Source organism: Gambusia affinis, linkage group LG12 (genome assembly GCF_019740435.1).
Source record: "Gambusia affinis linkage group LG12, SWU_Gaff_1.0, whole genome shotgun sequence".
In the NCBI taxonomy this organism is placed as follows: domain Eukaryota; kingdom Metazoa; phylum Chordata; class Actinopteri; order Cyprinodontiformes; family Poeciliidae; genus Gambusia; species Gambusia affinis.
Genome location: NC_057879.1, coordinates 7,872,792 through 7,891,877, shown reverse-complemented (window position 1 = coordinate 7,891,877; position 19,086 = coordinate 7,872,792). Strand labels below are relative to the sequence as shown.

General features: G+C 40.1%; 2 protein-coding genes across 2 annotated transcripts; one reads left to right on the top strand and one right to left on the bottom strand.

Moving 5' to 3' along the window:
* Positions 1 to 11: 11 nt before the first annotated feature.
* nedd8l (NEDD8 ubiquitin like modifier, like) lies at positions 12 to 1,865 on the top strand. The gene is made up of 4 exons (XM_044133304.1): positions 12 to 178; positions 1,150 to 1,197; positions 1,294 to 1,376; positions 1,465 to 1,865. The coding sequence occupies exons 1-4, from the start codon at positions 161 to 163 to the stop codon at positions 1,586 to 1,588; spliced, it is 273 nt and encodes a 90-aa protein (XP_043989239.1). The 5' UTR covers positions 12 to 160; the 3' UTR covers positions 1,589 to 1,865.
* A 64-nt stretch (positions 1,866 to 1,929) lies between these two features.
* On the bottom strand, positions 1,930 to 19,086 carry ap1g2 (adaptor related protein complex 1 subunit gamma 2). Its single transcript, XM_044133292.1, has 22 exons — positions 18,963 to 19,086; positions 18,123 to 18,325; positions 15,612 to 15,736; positions 14,035 to 14,176; positions 13,016 to 13,112; positions 12,853 to 12,929; positions 12,682 to 12,777; positions 12,106 to 12,186; positions 11,376 to 11,474; positions 11,234 to 11,289; positions 10,655 to 10,768; positions 9,030 to 9,170; positions 8,584 to 8,638; positions 8,226 to 8,348; positions 8,006 to 8,095; positions 7,725 to 7,852; positions 7,422 to 7,526; positions 6,691 to 6,838; positions 5,920 to 6,082; positions 5,604 to 5,755; positions 4,769 to 4,867; positions 1,930 to 3,861 (listed from the first exon to the last, which is right to left on the bottom strand). Exons 1-22 carry the CDS (start codon positions 19,063 to 19,065, stop codon positions 3,769 to 3,771), a joined length of 2,490 nt encoding a protein of 829 aa, XP_043989227.1. The 5' UTR covers positions 19,066 to 19,086; the 3' UTR covers positions 1,930 to 3,768.

The window sequence follows — 19,086 nt, the reverse complement described above, 5'->3', positions numbered from 1 at the left end:
GTGTTATGTGGCAAGCCGACATAGTTAGGGTGTTGGTCCGCTACACAGGAAGTAAAGTCAGGTTAGCTTGTCGAGCTGGTTGTAAAGCGTTAATTTGCCAGTTGTTTTGTTCTGTTAGTCGTTCATTCTCTTACCACTAAAATAATAGTGTTTACTCAACATGCTGATCAAAGTTAAGGTGAGAAATGTTTCATTGAGGTTTAACTTTATTGCTGTTCGCTAACTGGTCCGCCGATTCATTATTTCTTCTCTGATATATCCAACCATTATTCAGTGATTCTGCCCAGAAGACAGTTACATTATCCGATAGTAAGGTTAATAGATAATCTGGGTTGCTTAACTTTCTGCTCTCGAAGTTTTTTCAAAAAATAAAAGCATGGGTCAAAGCAGAGGGAAAACAACTTTTGACTCGGGAGTTCCTGTACAAGCCATACTATGTATTTTTGGGTGTCCATATCAAAACCCTAGATTTATTCTGGTTGCTGACTGTCAATGCATGTGCTCTAAACAACTCCTACGTTTTTATTGTTTCTGTAGTTTTATAGATAAAATAATTTCTTGGGTACAATTCCAGTTAATTTCGAGCCTTACAAATCACCACAGGACCTTTCCAAAAGGGTATGAATGTTTTTACAAATTCCTTTATATAGCAGTCAGTAGGTTTCTGAAGATTAAAAAACATGTAATTCTTCACATTTAAGATTTGTTGGTAATCCTGTGATACTAACATATCACCACTTTCCTACAAAACTAACGGACTAAGTATTTTTTTAAATTTTTTTGCCAAAAGTGATTTTTGGAAAAAACCAAAAATATAAAATCACCATCACTTTCTTTACGAAGGATGTTTTTGGCAAAACAACAAAAAAACACATTTTCCAAAAAAAAAAAGAGGAAAAAATCTAGGCCATTATTTTAGAAATGTGCCTATATGTACATGTATAATACAGCCAAATCATTTAAGTGTAAGTTTGAAAACAAAAAAAACATACTGATAAGTTTGACCGATTAAAAACATATATATATTTATGTTGAGGATTTAAAATCACAGTTGTGTTATAGTTATAAATGTCATCATGGTGAGTTTGGAACAGCTGTCGGGTTGATCTGGTCCAATCTCACCCATGCTCTTAACATTCCCACTTTTAGACCCTGACTGGAAAGGAAATAGAGATCGACATCGAGCCCACAGACAAGGTGACACATTAACACAAACTACCGTTTTACAAAACAGCCTCATTATTCAACTGATTTCTATCAGCGCTGAGTGTTCTCGTTTTGTCCCACATCAAGGTGGAGCGAATCAAGGAAAGGGTTGAGGAGAAGGAAGGGATCCCTCCACAGCAACAGAGGCTCATCTACAGCGGGAAACAGATGTGAGAGCAGCTCACTTTGTAGTCCTTTTTGTGATCCCTCCATAAGGGTTCTCCGTTAAAACCACAACCCCTTCTTTCCCCTCTGCAGGAACGATGAGAAGACAGCTGCAGACTACAAGATCCAGGGCGGCTCGGTGCTCCATCTTGTGCTGGCGTTAAGAGGAGGATCAGAACCCCACAGAAGCTGCACACGCCTCTCTCCCTCGTCATGAGTTGCTGCTGACCTGAGACCTGCCGAGTGCCAACACCGCGGCGTTCAAATCAGTGTTAGAGCTAAATTAGGCTAATGCTACCAAGAAACGGCAATTTAAAGCAAAACTAAACCTTCACAAAAAAAAAAAATATAGAAAAATGAACGCTCTAATACATATGTAGATTTTTTTTTTTTTGTGTGTGTTAACCTACATTGTTTTCTTTGACTTTGAACAGTTAAAGCACCGCAGTTTGAAGATTATGTGATCTTTGCTTGTGAATAAAGGTGAAAGTTGACTTCTAGTGTCGTCCTTTGGTTACAGAAAAACTCCCCCCAAGAAAACCCCCCCCAGACATCAGATTAAGTCACGCCTGAGAATTTCTTTAATTAGAAAACAAAACAGAATATTCAAAGACAATCAATATTCTCTCAGCTCTTTACAGTGGAGTCGTGTGTGTGTGTGATCTGACGTCTAGAGAGTTCGCTAAAAGCAGAGATGAAAATGAGTCACCGAGCTAACACAAACACGCTGGTTTCATCTGGACATCTTGGGGGTTTTTTTTATTTTTGTTTTGTAGCACTTTGTCCCCCAACAAAAGGCTGAGCGTTTCTGTGGATTTAAAACTCTTGGTTGTGCTCGGGCATTTATTATCCAAAATATACATCTGGTAGGCAGCGGCGTGCCTGAATTTCTTCTTGTTTTGCTGTACATAATCTTCATAAATAGACCTGCTTTATTTAATCATCTGTAAACAACTGATAAGATTCTAACATCCAGGAGACGAGGTGTTGTTTGTTATGTAAAGTCTAACAAACTAAATAATCTTGGCCTCAGAAGGAAATGTTTTGTGGAAAAAAAGTGACAGAAGGCACAGGGGAGCTAAAACACCTGGATAATCGAAGAACTCTGAGATAAGAAAAGGCAACTCATATGGTTGTGTTTAAAATCTGCCCCTCTATATCTCGCATCTTAATAAAAATAAATAAAAATTGGAAGTAGTGGTTAAAAACTCATTGGTTAGTGTTTTGCCTTGTTTAGACAGTGCAAAGAGCATAAAAGCAAATATCTTCATATGGAGCAAAGGTGAAAGGTTGCCATTAGAAGCCAAAAAAACTGAAAATAAAAACACTATGCAGCAGCAGCCTTTCAATAAAAAGGTCGTGGCTCTTTAAGGTTTGTGTACCCTCATTCATTTTCTGTATTAATTAATCTTTAAATAAAATATTAAAATTTTTTTTAGAATCAGATAAGTATCCAAGACAAATAAAACATGGATTTAAATTTTTTTTTTTCCTTTGTTACTCTTTAAAACGTCTTCAGTCCTTGCTTCTTTAGAACCAGATGCAGCAAAACTGGCCCAAAGACACGATGGGAAGTTTTAGATTTAAAACGTGTAATAGGCCGAGATGACCTGATCAGCATACCTAGATTAATTTGGTTTAATTCTTGTCACTACTACATTGTAAGAGCAAAAACTACGTTTTGAAACAAGTTGTGCAGGAATCTAGAAATAAAAGGGTTCACAAACATTCAAAATCTACAAGAGAGCATTAGGGTCACACATTTCTTTTTACATTTCAGCTCAACAGTAAAGTCAATTCTTTGTTCAAGAACAAATCTAAAACGTTAAGGAAAAAAAAGCAGAGGAAACAGGATACTAAAGGAAAAAAGGCAAAATGTCTGAACTGCTGTCAGTACAGGAACCATCAGTGTTCCCTTGTTCACAATCTCAACATAACATTTTTTAAGAAGTGTCCCATAAAAATATATTGGGTGTTATTTTTTTTAAATCAACTTTTTGAACTCTCATCTCATTTCGTTTCTCCTTTGGTGTTAAACTTTTTTGATTAGGATTTCACCCTTGTCCTCGACATTTCTAGTTGGTTCTTTTGACTTTAATCTTGAAACAGGTAAATAAATACTTTCTCCAAGTGACCCTAACACTCTGGTAACAAAAAAAAAACAAAAACAAAACTCCCTGCTTAAACATGTATAGTGATGATTTCATTTTACTCGTCCCATTCTTTTCTCTGATACCTGCAAATCCTTAAATGTTCTCCGTTGTGATGTTCACCTGACAAGCACCGAAAAAAATATCATTCCTTCAGTGTGGCTGTGGATTCCTGTGAAATACGCATTTCTGGGGTTTGAAAACAACCTAACGGGACTCGGAGAGACGCCTGCTGGTCCTGCTGCGTTCAGAGTCCCGGGAAGGAGTCCACCTGGACCGTGTCCTGAACGACCGAGCCTTGGCAGGTGTACGACACACGGATCCTCATTTTCAGATTCACCTGAAACGTGAGGAACAGTTCACTGAGCGTTTTGGTCTTCATGTCTGATTATAGTAAAAATAAATAAATAGATAAGAAAACAACATGGTGGGTGTGCTGTGGTGGCGCACGGGCTAAGCACAACCTGTATATGGAGGCCTTAGTCCTCGACGCGGCTGTCGCAGGTTCGATTCCCGGCCTAGCGATATGTCTTCCCCTTCTCTCATTACCCACTTTCCTGTCAGTTAACTATCAAATAAAGGCTACTAGAGCCAAAAAAAGTTTAAAAAAAGAATACAACATGGTTCCTTCCATTGGTGTTCTCCACTGATAGGGTGCAACGAATCACTACACTGAATGGGAGAACCAGCTTGTGCGTTATTTCTCCACTTGCGCTTTTGGGCGGGGTTTCTGTGGGTTTCACCAACTCAAATTTAAGACGTTTCTTAAGACCGTTGTGGATGGCATTTAAGGCCTGTATCGCGACAGAAACGTACAAATAAGTTATAAGGGTTGGCAACAGAAGTGAGCCAATGGCTAAGACAGACATCGTCCAGCTAACTGGTGATAAATATACTGCTAATATAAATATTTATTAGCTGCTAACATTTATATAGATACATGTTAGCAGCTAATAACTGGTAGCCTCAATCGCCTCGAGTCACAGTACACAGTGAAGGCGATAGCGAGTGACTCAAGCTTTTGCCTGTCAGAAAAGTCACATGAAAAAAAAAACTATCAATAAACAAGATTAAATAGTCTTAGGCTACAACTAAGTGTAAGACCTGTAACCAACTTACTTTTTTTTTTTTTTTTTAAGAAAGAAATTAAGACATTTTAAGGCCTTAATTCTAAATAAATTAACTTAAGGCATTTTAAGACTTGTTAAGGATGCGGGGACAGCCCTATTTGCATTTTGCAGACCCACCTTGTTGGGGTTGTTGAGGACCACCAGCTGGGTCAGTTTAGCGCCACCATGTGCAGGAAGAGAGTCTCTGCTCGGGGCCCTCATTTGTAACTGCACACTCTGGAGGACAGAAAACAAAAAAACGGTGAAGGTGAAGCAGCAGAGTAGCAAAACACGTGATTTTTACTTTCATTTACTGCCAGTAGGACTGTAGAAGCACATTTTTAAATGTTGAAAATAAGACGTGTTACTGGTTGAATGTCTTTAATAGAGATAAAATAAGGGTTCCTGGTTCCAGTAGTTGGTTTCACAGTGCTAAGTATTTACCAAATTGCAATGGTTATTTTAGTGGGGTTTTTGAAATTATTCTTTTAAAGTTGCATAAATTTGAATTTTCATTTCTAAACCTCCCTGGACTCAGACGACCAGAGGGATTTGTTCATTGTTGAGTTAAAGCAGTATGCTAACTGCTTTGATTAGCATCCCTAATCAGCACTACATTTGTCTGAATTTTGAACACGAGCTGACCGCACGCACAAATACATCCGGTTCAATAAGACTACCGTCTGCTGTCACTGTGATTTAGTGATGGACCACATTTTTAAATGAATTTAAATGAAGTCAGTCTGTTTAAAATGTCTGCACTTTAGTTGACTCCTGCTTCCGATTACATTCAGCGAGTCCCTAAATATTTCATTAACGTCATTAAAACTCTACTGCTGTTGCTGCGGCTACATTCCTCACTGTAGCACCGAATGGTGCATTTACCACCAAACTCGACATTATCTTAAGAAATGCGGTCAGAAGGTGGTTTCACGGAGGTTACTTCAGGTTAAACAGGATGTTTGTTGCAAACCTTGGGCACCGCAGCTTGCAGGGTGAAGCTGCTGAGGTCGGAGTCGGTGGAGTTGGAGGCGGTGAGCGTGACCGTCAGGCCCGACTCCGACTGTTGTTCGCAGCTTAGCGTCAAAGTCACACCATTTTTCTCATACACCGTCACAGTGGGAGCTGAGGCAAGCAGAAGCATAAAAAAGGGTGGGATTGATTCAAATACGTGGAGCAAACCAGCTTCTGAAAAGTTTAATATACAATGTATTTATTTTTTTTTTTTTTACAGCCAACAATCGTATAGCTTTTGTGTTTTCATCTCATCTGCGTCTGACAGAACTGACCTGGGACCAGAGGAGTGGGCTCGAACCCACCCAACAGGTCCAGGAGGTCTCCTCCAGCGCTGGTGGGGGCAGCAGTGAGCTGCGTTGATGCTGAGCCACCCACTGATGGGCTGGGCTGCAGAGGTTCCTGAGAACCTCCCAGCAGGTCCAAGAGGTCACACACCTGAGCAAAAACACAGAACGGAGCGAGTAGATGCACAGCTGCCCTGATATCTAAAGCCTCCAGGTGGAAAACAGAACTAAACCAAAGAAACTGTCGACGCATTTCCACTTACGATGAAATTGCACAAATTGGAATTACAGAAATAAATCTTCTTAATGGAAACAGGCTCATTTCAAATAACTAGAAAGCTTTTACTCTACAATGAGGTGGTTTCTCGGTCGTATCGAAATTGGAGTTTTTCCGCAAAACCGCAATGGAAACATTTATTCTGCATCGCAACAGTTTGTGTTCTATGACAGAGTATTAGAACCACACTTGAAAGGAATAAAAATAGTAAAATTACAAGAATAAAGTAATAAAATTCTGAGAATAAAGAAATAAAATTATGAGAATAAAGTCATACTATTAAGAGAATAAAGTCACTTTACTATGAATATTCTTATAACGTTATGCTTTTACCCTCAAAATATTTTTACTTTATTCTCACATTATTACAATGAACAATTATTAAACTTCCTGGTTACTCATCAAAATAAAAAATGCAAAAAAAAAATAACTATAGTTAAGAGATATTCTAGGAAAGTCTGTTTCCACATGTGTTGTCATACCTGGCCAGCTGGTTGTTGTGGCAGAGCCGTCTCTTCCTGTTTGACCTTTCCTGGTTGGCTCTCCTTGATGGGTTCCTCGCTCAGCTCTCCGTTGGTTTGACCCAGAGAGTTTTTCTGAATCACCGGCATCCTCTCCAGCACAGCCGCCCTGTGGAAACAAGCAACAACCTCAGTCTGGAAATAGCTACAGCCGTCACAATTTACAAAAGTAAAGCTGAGTGCTCTTTGCTTCAACAGAACGTTCTGCAAACACAGAAGAGCGACAGAGACGGTGAAGCTGGAGCGAGAAATAGAGTGTTTCTCATCTTAAGTTCACCTCTGAACTTAGAACATGTGTCCAGGAATGACTTTGAACCCAGTTTAGCCGAAAGTTCAGTTAGTCCAGACTGATTGATAAACTGACTATTGGGAGAATGGATTGATGGACAGTCAGATAGATAGTCAAAGAACGGCTCCAATTTACAGATTCTCAGTTTTTGCAGCTGATATTTAAATGTAAAAGCTCACCCTGGATGTCTGACACACTTTGACAGTAATCAGACTTTTCTAGAATAAAACATTAAGTTATCCAGACCTGGCAGATACTTTACTCAAATTTCCACACTGCTTGAGAATCCCAAATAAAATCTAAAATAGAAAAGAAAACTGTGTCTATTTGTCATAAAAACTCGAGAACCATTGTCTTAGAACAAAAGAAAGAAAACTCTTGATGCTGCTCTGACTTTGCCCACCTCATGTGGTCATACTTCTTGAAGAGTGCGTTGTATTCAACCGCCCTCTGCTGGAGCTCCACGTCTATGCAGCTTCCGTAGATGCTGACGATGCTCCTGATCCGACTGCCGGCGGGGAGCGCGTTCATGAGGAGGAAGAGAAGCAGATGGGTGTGAAACGGGGAAATTACGCGAGCAGTTTACAGTCGGCGCTCTGCAGAAGATCTCCCATCAACAAACTGGTCAGTGAGGGGCATTTTACACGATTCTGATCACTGTGGACAGCCAGGGACTAAAGAGGTGTTTTCTTTTTTTTTTTCTTACTCCACGTTGTCTGTGATGCGTGTGCTCAGTTTCATGGTGGCGGTGAGAGCGAAGCCTCTGGTCGTCGGAGTCGACATGTGCGACTGTAAAACTATCTCTAAAGCGTCCAGGACGTCGTCCTCCGTCACCTGATGAAGACACGTGCAAAACAAAAAAAAAAATGAGGTGAACCTACAAAAATAAATTACATTTTAAATTCAGTTTTGAGCAAAATAAATGTCACTATTATAAACCATCTTGCACTCTTAGGTTTATACCTAAACACAACATCAGTACTTCACCTGCACAGCTTCTGTCTCCTGACACTCTCCTTTCAGCAGCAGGTCTCCATACTCTCCTATACACCAGCAAGCCACCTGGACCAGGGGTTGCTGCGGACACAAAGAAACTCCACTGGTACATCACTTGGAGATACACAGGAAAAGCAAAAATTCTCACATTTTTAATAAAAAAACAAATCTCAAACCCTGCAGTGAAACCGGACCGGCCTGAGCCACAGACCTGAGAGATGTCGGTGAGCAGCTCCCGGTAGAGCTTGTGGACGGTGTAGCAGTGCAGCTCCGAGGTGTTGGTGATGAGCTGAATCAGGTTGGGCACGGTTTCATCTCTGACATCGCCCCCTGCCTGCGAGGGTGGAAATGACAGAACAGAAAAAAAAACCCACGTGAAACAATGTGGCTTGACAAGACCGAAATATAACTCAAAAAAGGAGGAATGCAAACGCTGGCGATTAAAGTCGTTGATACCTTTCTGTACGAGCCTAACAATTCACTAAGGTTTGTGGTTGTAAGGCGACAAAATGTCAAGAGAAATGACTTATTTAGCAAGGATCTGTAAATGTTTACTACAGTGAACTTACCGTGGTGAGAACATGCAGGATGGTGTCAATGTGCCAGCGTTTGGAGGGTGCATACCTGACAGAGACACACACACACACACACACACACACACACACACACACACACACACACACACACACACACACACACACAGCCAACTGAGCAGTGCTCTACGGTGAGACGAGCCTGCAGAATCTGTATCTGCATTGTGTGTATGAGAATAAGTGCTGGGCAGTGTCTGTCAGACAGGAATATCACTGAGTGGACGCAGAGTGGATAAGTAGAGCCTTTATTGCATCTGCCTCAGCATTAAAACTGACCCACTCTGGGCCAAAAAACACGTCCAGTCTATTTACATGCATGACGGGAGGTCATCTGTGTTTGCATGCGTTACGACAGAGTTAGGAATAAATCAGTCACTTATAACGCGGAATAAAATCCTCCAAAACAGTCTTTGAGACTCTACCTTTCAGCAGCGTTAAATATGCCGCTGGCAGCCTGAGCCCTGAGCTCCGGGGGGCAGGAGGAGAGGAAGATGAGCAGCTCCTTCATCATGGAGCGGATGTTGGAGGCCGACACCAAAGCCAGGGACAGCTCCAAAGCACGCCTACATGGATGGGAGAGGAGGATCAAAGGTGCTAATTAATCCAGCTTGGCTGTGTTGACAGGCGCTCACAGCGTTCCCCGAATTAAAAAAAAAAAAAAAAAAAAAAAAAAAAGGAGCATCTTTAAATATTGATACGTAGGGTTTATCTCTGCATATGAACATTAAAAGAGATGCTTTAAAGGCTTAAACGCTAGTTTGTTTGGTACAAATGCTCTGTCTCATTGAGAATGCAGTTTTTTTGGATTTTTATTTTTTATTTTTTAATGGATGCTAGATAAGTGAAGCAGCTCCCAAAGTAAGAGGCTGAAACACGAGAAATAAGAGTGCCAAAAATCACAGGTGGTGAGAAACTGTTTCGCTTACCGGTACATTTGTTGAGAGCTTGTGTATTTATTAAAATGTAATCGTGATAAATGTTTTTAATGGTGAGACACTACTAAACAAAACAAAAAACCTAATCTTGCTTTTGTAACCGATTCACTGCGTTTATTCAAATGTTTTCAAAAGCGATATTTGGTACAACAGGCTTTTTCCAGGTTTGGTTAACGACTGAATCAATAAATAGATATAAAATGTTTATTATGATGATATGCAACAATTTCTATTTCAAGTCAGTAGATTTAGCAGTGGTTCAACCCAATCGTACAGATCCAGATTGAACTTCCTCTTTGCAAACTAAGTGTAGGATGATATTAAGTAAAACTATTATTAACTACTTAATAATAGTTTCTTTTTATGTTTTCTTCCATAAAAAAATAGCAAAAACATGTTCTTACCTTTATTTCACGTAAATATGACTACTGCACATCTTTGGATAATGGCACAATCATATTATCCTAGTTTTCCTGGATGTTTCCTGGATGTTTTTGCATAAATTATACGACTTTTGTTTTCTAAATTTGTCGCAATAAGCAATTAATCACATGATAAATTAAAATATAAATCTTTTTTTTTTTTTTTTCCCATTAGGGGGTTTTTTGTGATTACAGTGATTACATTGAAGACTTTATACAAGCGTCCTAAAATTTGTCAAGTTAAAAGCTAAAAGAGAAAAATAGCGTTTTTAAAATAACAATAATGATATATGGATGGGTTTTGTTCTGTTCTGCCATGACATTAAAATGAAAGCCAAATACATGGTTAATTAAAAACAGGAACTTTGTTTTACCAATATTTGCCGTCTTAACGGGACTTTAATTTGCCAAAGACAATCTTGCCCTAAAAATGGTAAAAAGTGTCCATCTGCATCAACAGCTTGTGCTTGAGAAACCAGATTTGTGCATTTTGTAAAAACGCAATTAAGGAGCCACAAAAAAAAAAAAAAATCAGTCCAACGGCCACAAATGGGTCTCGTTCGACACTTTGGACACCTCTGGTCTTCTGACTCCTGCTTGAAAAGAGACTCTTTTGTACACTGTACCCCTCTCATGTAGAGGTGTCTCTGTTTCAGCCCATTTTTCACTAAAGAAGTAGGTAAAGATTACCGCTTGACAGACGCGTCCTGGTCCTTCAGGCAGTCTACTATGGTCCCACGGTGCCGCTGAACTGCATTGTGGTCTGTCGAAACGATCTTCTGAAGAGAGGTCATGGCAATATATCTGCAAGAAGACCAACAATGAAACATTAGATTAGAGATTAACAGCAGTGTCAGCACTTTTACACACAGACATTATGTTTGGGCAGACATGATCAAGTAAGGCAGGTCTAACAGGATTCTCATCACTGCCGCCCTGTCAGTAGTTCTGCAGGAGCAAACTAGACGGGCCTGTTTTACTACAAAGCCCTTGTGGAAAAGAGTAACGAATCCACAATACAACAAAACCTCTAGGAACCTACGCAACGTGTCCACATCCACTGCTAAAATGTGCTTAAACTGAGAGAGCCCCTAGCATAAACACTCAGAGGGAAAGTAATTATTCAGCTCGGCCTGTTGGGAGGAGATCAGTCACTTTTGAAATAAAGAAGGAAAAAAAAAAAAGCCTTCATTGAGATCAGAGGAAATAGGTGGTGAGCAGAGATAACAGAGAGTGAAGGAATAAAACAGGAAGGAAATTAGCACTGACCGAATGTTCCTGTCATTATTCAGGAGGAATCTTCCCAGGATGTTCACAGCCAAAACCTATGGAGCAAGTGAAGTGACGAGCGTTTGATAATTAGATAAAGAATGCTGGTGCAATAATGCAGTAAAAAGAGAATGTGTCTCACTCTGAGGCCGCTCTCTGACTTTATGTCTAGTACAGTGAGAACAGTTTCATAGAGCACAGCGTTGCCCACAGTCTTGGTACTGTCTGTGTTGGTCGCTACCTACAAAACAAATCGCACATCAGTAAATTCCCATTGTCAGACAATAGACTGAATTTCAAGGTTTATGCAGGTTTCATCACCTCAAATTTAAGACTTTTTAAGACCATTAAAAATACAATTTAAGACGTATATTATGACAGAGCTGTACAAAGAAATCCAGGGGACCAAAACGGTGACATTTCTGTGGGGGTTTTGGCTCTTGGCAGCAGATTTGTGCTTCTTACATCGCATATGGTTCTACAGTTAGCCAGCTAGCTAGCTGAGAGACATATGCTAGCTGCCAATGGCTTGTTTGTGTGATAGCGAGCTAGCAAGCAAGCATTAGCAGCTAATTACCTGTAGCCTTAACCGCCTTCAGTCATAGAACATTGTGAGTGAAGATGTTTGCTCTGCACACGACTAGAATACAAAATGTAAGACTTTACATGTTCTTTAATGAATTTAAGAGATTTTAAGGCCTTAATTTTATATAAATTAAGGATTTGAGCACAGTCTGTATTTTGCAAATGATTCAGTCTGGTACAGACAAGAAAGATATCAAGACCAATCTGAACACCAAGCTTCTCTGGAACTGAGCCAAACATCTCAATATTCCAGCAATGCTGTCCGGCTGGAAAAATAAAAACAAAACCTGAGCTAGGAGGTCGTTCATGGCGTCACTTGCTGCTTCGTTGTTCCGACCAAGAATCCTCAGCAACCTTAGGATGCGTACCTGAAGAAAACGTTGGGTGAGAAGAAGCACAAAAACAAAGGAGAAATAATACACCTGTGTATACTTACATTGAAATATTCAGTGCCTTGCAAAAGTATCAACACCTTTTGGCAGTTTTGACTTTACATCTATAAACTTTGTTGTATTTTATGGGGATTTTAAATGATAGACCAATTAAAAGTGATGTAGGTTCTCCAAATCTCTTACCACTAAATATTTTAGAAGTCTGATGTGTAATCTGCCTGCTTTACTGCAACAAATTCCAATACAAATACACTGAAATGTGTCGTTCCAATGTGGCAAAATGTCGAAAGGTTGAAGAGGTCTGAGAAGTTTTGCAAGGCACTAGGAATTGCTCTAAGTTTAAACCAATGATGACATAAATTTAAAAAGCATAACAAAAAAAAACAATCTGGGATTAAGTCAATAAAATATCCAGTGATGTCAAAGAGAAGAAGTGTTGCGAGTTTCAAAGTCCTAAAGAGCAAGGCTGACCTGTAGGAATGGATCACTGACTCCTGCCACATCGTGGTCCGGAGAATACCCTGAAATCACCAGGCCTTTCATGATCTGAACTAGATCTGGGACTGTCTGGAGAGCACACAACACACCCACCGTTACGACGCCCGCATTACCGCAGAACCATCGGATCGGGACGCCGCTTACCTTCCTGAAGCGCTCCAGCGTTTCTGGGCTGCGCTCACACAGCTCGGTAATGAGCACAACAGCTCCATGTAACACACCTACACGTGAAAGGTAAATACAAGAAGATCATGGAAGCAACGTTTTGGACACAGGGACGTAAGATGCGGGATTCAAATCTACTAACCGTGGTTCTTCTCAGAGAGGAGGGAGCGAGCTGACGGGACAAAGAGCTCTCCTAGCTCATGGACTTTCCTCACAATGTGAACGGCACATAAAGCAGCCTGCAGGATACTGGTCAGTAAATCACACCATCTCATACCAAGAGAGGTTCAATTTAAACAGCGGCGCAAATTCAAAGGCAGCTATTAGCCATCAGCTCCATTAATATGCAGCTAAATTAATCTGCAACCTTTCCAATCTATTGTTTTACGTTTTGCTAAAATCTGGTAATATTAGGACTATCAACTCAATAATTAACAGGGTAAAGCAGAAGTTTGTTTTCTTATTACTCAAGCGACTGAAAGTAGAAGCATTAACAGCAACTGGACAGATTTTACACACCGATATTCCCTAAAAACATTAAGGGTGTGTTGCAAAAATGTAACCCGTGTTACACAAAGATCTGACAAACAGCAGATCGTGTGGTAATGTGGATATTCTAAATCTGAGAGGTTTTAGTCACAATATAAATCTGGTGTTACTAGAAAATATTGGCACCACTTTGACGGGTTGTGAATAAGACTGTCATAAACATGAGTAAGTCTTTGTGAGTATTTATGACTGTAGTCATAAAGTGTCATTCGGCAAATCACGACACTTTTAATACAAAGTTGGCATTATTCAAAATGTCTGGTATGGCAAGAAATCATTATCTGACATACATTTGTTGTAAAAGTATTACTGATTAAACTTTAAAAATGATGTAGCTTTATGTTATTCTTATTTTGTATCAAGTGAGTAAAACTCATTGTAGCTCCAGTCTGTGCAGAGTTTCACTTCATCTGTTTCAATTCCTCTTTGATTTGTGAAACTTGGAAGCGGATACTGAGTGCTCATAATAACATAAAACTCCCACACCAAAGAAAAAAATGATAATAAAATAAACCACTGACACTCTTTGGTGTTTACAGTAATGCCAAAAACAGCTTTACTAATGGATAAATGTGAAGGAACTGCACGAATTAAAAGAGGAAATGTTGTGACCTTTTTCTTTATGTAGGAGTTGGAGGAGCGCAGCAGTCTGTCGATCTCTGGGGCCAAATCCCTGCACATCTCAGCTGAACCCATACAGGCCAGCGTGCACAGAGCCAGAGACTGCACGTACTGGTTGCTATGAGACAAGTCGCTGAGCGAGACAAACACAGAAACGTACATTGATCGCAAAGCAGATTTGTGGTTACTATCAAAAAAAATAAATAAAAATAAAAATGTGGACAAAAAAACACTTTTATGATTAGCTGTTTTTTATTCCACTGAGGTTTGTCTCGTTGATAAAAATGATTTTTTGGGTGTGCTGTGGTGGCGTAGGGGATAGCGCGACCCACATTTGGAGGCCTTCAGTCCTCGACGCGGCCGTCGCGGGTTCGATTCCCGGACCCGGCGACATTTACCGCATGTCTTCCCCCCTCTCTCTCCCCCTTTCCTGTCAGCCTACTGTCATATAAGGGACACTAGAGCCCACAAAAAAAAACCCTGGTGGAAAAAACCAACTGATCTTTTGGCCACATGCTTCAGATTATACAAAACAACTTTTAATATCACCCAAAATCTGAGGAAAATATATAGAAGTCCATCTAAATTACAAGCCTAATTGCTAACCGATCTGAAGAGCCCAAACAACTCTTGAAGAGGACCAACCTGACAACAGGAAGTAGGAAAGAATATCTCAAAAAGTAACAACATCTAAAGAAATTCAAGACTGGATGAGAAGCAAAGTTATTGACACCCATCAGTCTGGAAAGAGTCACAACACGGGGTTTTCTATGACTCCAGAGAGCCAACTACCACGAAAAAATTAAATAACACTGGTTAATGTTCCCAGGCTCATGATTCAACAACAAGAAACAATAACAAAAAAATGACCAGGCAAAGGTTTGTCTCACGTTTAGCAAGAAAAAACTCCGCAAAATATCTTCTTAATCGCTTTGGGAAAATATTCTGTAACAGTTACATCTGTATAGCTCCTTACGTATAATAGTCTTAATATAGAATTTAAGAGAAAATGGTGCAGTGAGGTAGGCTGACTTTTTTTTTTTAGCATCAGGGTGGAATCAACACTTTCACTCTAGAAAATGCGTGACCGTCAGTTCATCACAAATCCCACAAGTTAATTCCGCAAAATAAAAATAAAAATGGAGGTTTGGGAGTGGCCTAGTCTAAGTCATGGCCTGATGTTAACTCGGATACTGTTGTGTGATGCTAAACGGGCCATTCTTAATTGAAAACCATTTTATCCTGGGAGTAAATTTAGTTAAATGCTGATTGCCAGCTTTCACAAACACCTAATGGGAGTTCTTGTTGCCCTGGGCGACACAATCAATTATTAGATTTTCACATTAAAATTAGTTTGATCACCTGAAATATTGAGGTGTAACAAAAACAGAAAAATTTAATAAACTAACTACCTTTTACTATATGTGATTATGATTTTATTCTTACCAATCCCTGACATTTAGCCGTACAAAGAGGAAATACACCAACGCAAAAAGTGTTTTTCTCCCTGCACTAATATAAACGCAAATCATATTACATACAATCCAGTTCTTAAGACTTCTCCTTACTTCTTTATAGAGTTTGTGATGAGCAGGCTCGCATCCTGCTTCTCATCTAGGAGCATCATCGCTCCCAGGTATCCCACGCGTTTCTCGCTGTAGCGCGGGCTGGCGATCATCCGAACGCACTCCATCTACAAAAGAAAAAGCAACGAGTCGGCGAAATGTGGAGTTACTTGAAACACTGACCCCTTTGCTGAAGCCCAAGGGCAAAAATCTTTGCTCTTTCATCACTCTGAGCAGAGGAGACTTGGTAGTCTGAGCGGGGAAACGACAGAGTCAGTGGCCTACTTTACAGGAGATTTGTTGATCTTTGACAGGTTTTGCTGGAGGGAATTAAACACAATTCACACTGTTCAGATAACAGAAAGGATTAGAAAAAAGAACTAAGATCAACAAGTTAATACAGTGTCTTGGAATAGTCTTCACACTTTGTCATGTTAGAAAATTTACTTTTTGTGACAGAACAACACAAAGTCGTACAAATGTGAAATGGACAAAAAAAAAAAGCAGCTTTTCAGCAGTAAAGCAATATCCCAATCGTGTTGCGCTCTACAAACAGCGTTTACGAAAGAGCGGCAAGAAGAAAGCAGCTGTTGAAAGAAAACCATGAGATCTCCGGTTTACACCAACTCTCGCAACTTTAAGATGCTGCCGTGCTTCAACACGTCTGGGCCATGTCTCTGGTCTTCCTCGCCAGAGAAAGATCCCTGGAATCGATTGATTCAGGTGTGTTGCAGAAGGAACGCACCTAAAAACCTGCAGGATGGCAGCTCAGGGCATCTGCAGGTTACACCAACTCAAATTGAAGACTTTTGAAGACCATTACGGATTAACCCCCCTGTTATGTCCCGGGTCAAATTGACCCGTTTTAAAGCTTAAAAAGTTTTTTAAACAGTTGGAAGTATTTATTTTTTTTTTTTGCATGAAACATTTTCTGTTTGTCTTAATAGGGGCACTCTACATAGAAATTGAAAATGTATTCATTTTACACATTTCCACCACCCACTGGGCCTACTTGTTACATAGATACTGTTCGGGTCAAATTGACCCGGCAGTCAAGTTAAAGTGCAAAAAGAGATTAAAAAAAGTCCAATTCTACATGTTTTCTTGTTTACCATATTTCACCACACAAACCCAACACACCACACACACACACGTGCACACACACTAACCCACTTTCTCACTACGTATTCTCTTTACTTCACTAGGGAACTGCGAGAAAGCAGGTGTTCATACAACTTTTGACGGGCATTTTTTCTTTTTCCCGTGGACAAACTCCACCCACACTGAGTGACACTCAGCAGAAGTGGAGAAAAAATATAAATACTCTTTGCATGACTCACTAGTCTTGATTTTAATAAGCGGGTCAGTTTGACCCTTAACAGTATGTGTGTCTCAAGTTCACTTATAAAGATCACCCATAAAAAAAAAAAAAAAGTGTAATATAAAAATCTTTTACCAAAGATCAATTTTAAGGAAATTATTGATTTTTTTGTGTCAAAGTTTTTTTCAGTGGACATTAAAAATGTGAATTCCATTTTTTTATGTCCAAATGAGTAAATGAGTCGGTTGTCGTCTGTCGATCCTTAATTTCTGAGAAATAAGAAAACATCATTGCACAAATATTGATTGAAATGGTTAATATTGGAGTTAATAATCAGTTACAAAAATGGTTTCTGACACTATTGCATGATTAAACACTCCCCAGGTCAAATTGACCCAGGAACATTTTTGTTGTATCCTAGAAACAAACATAACAGGAGGGTTAAACTTAAGACCTCTGTCTTCACAGAACTGCACGAACTGCATCCAAACAATTGACGATAAATTTGCACTTACCCAAGGTAGCTAGCTAGTGAACTAGTGAAGGGTATGTTAGCAGTGAGTTATATATATATATGAATCTATATGATTAAATAGTTTTGTCAACACAAATTGTAAGACCTGTGATCAACGAATCTAAGACCAACTTACGTTTTTATGATTATAAGATATTGTAAAGCCTTAATTTAAGACTTTTTAACGATGTATAGACACCCAGTATCCCAGAGTTGGACACCCGCACATTCAACTGAGACTTTGTGGTAAGAATTAACTTATGATGTCTACAATCTATCTTGAACCGATCTCACTGAGCGTGAGCTACAGGACAAAAACCTAGTCTCTAGATGTGCAAAACTGGTAGAGACATTTACCAAAATAATAAGTCTTGACGCAAAGTGACTAAATACGATGAGAACCTTTGGTTCCACTTAAGATTTATAAACTAAATCCCAAGAAAACACATTGAAGTTTATGCTTGTAATATGGCAACACATGGAAGGGGCCTGGATATTCTGCTTTATCATACATTTCTACACATTTACTGAACACACAAAAAACACCTCTCGGTGCCTCGCTTCTCTTTGGACTTGAACTTTGCAAAAGTCGGCACGAAGTGAAAGCAGACACTTGATGGTTTCCCACACTTCAGCCCATGCAAACCTCATGACAGGAATTAACTAAATCTCCCCTCACCTGACCAAAGTGGGCAGGGTAGCCCAGCATGTGCACGTAGAGCAGCTTGGCCAGGTTGTGCGACCGCCCGCCGTTGTCGGTTTGTCTGAACTGGGCCCGGATGGCGGCACACTCCCTCTGGATGACCCCCCGTTCCTCACACTGGGTCCTGGCTGACCTGATGGCTCGGATCATCTCCTGCAGCGGGACTGATGGAGACATGGCTGCGGGCGTGCAAGGGTGAGGTTGGGCCAAGGGAGAGATGAAGAGAGAGACATTAAATGGGTTATTGTTTTGTGTTAGGTTGTTCAGATTAAGGTGATCCCAGGGCAAACTCTATTTTCAGAGATCTCTCAGGTCAGTTTGTGTTTCACTTCCTGTTTCCACACGTCCAGCTGTGTGTGGGCGAATGACAGCGTTACTACAATGTACTAAATTCAAAAGGCATTGTAAAACCAAACAGAAATAATAATAATATTAAAAAAAAGAAAATCAAACTGGAAAAAAAAAACATGGTGTGCTCACAAAAAACAACAAAAAAAAAAAACCATTTCAGCCCCCATTTAAGCTTACAAATGTGTTATATCCGGTGACACCCGGAGCCATTCTAATAACAACTGACATTTCCCCCCAGTTATATCACTTTGACGTCAAAAACTAGCACATTACCAATCTGGTCAAAATGTTACGAATCCACACACCGCCCCAGTCGATGCTGCAGGTCAGTGAGCAGAGCCAGAGACTGGCTGGACCGAGCTAACCTGCCGCGGGATGCTGTCGGAGCTTTGAGGAGACAGCTGGGCTACGAGAGCAAGCTAACCCACTGCGACATTACGTCTGCGTGGCAAAACGACGACCTACCTCGATAGTAATGTTTGTACTTTGAAAAAATAAAGCGTTGTTTAACCGACCCCCTCCAACACTCGCATTCAGTTGGCTGGAAACCCAAATACCGTCTATCCATGCAGGTGACGTCAAAACGAAG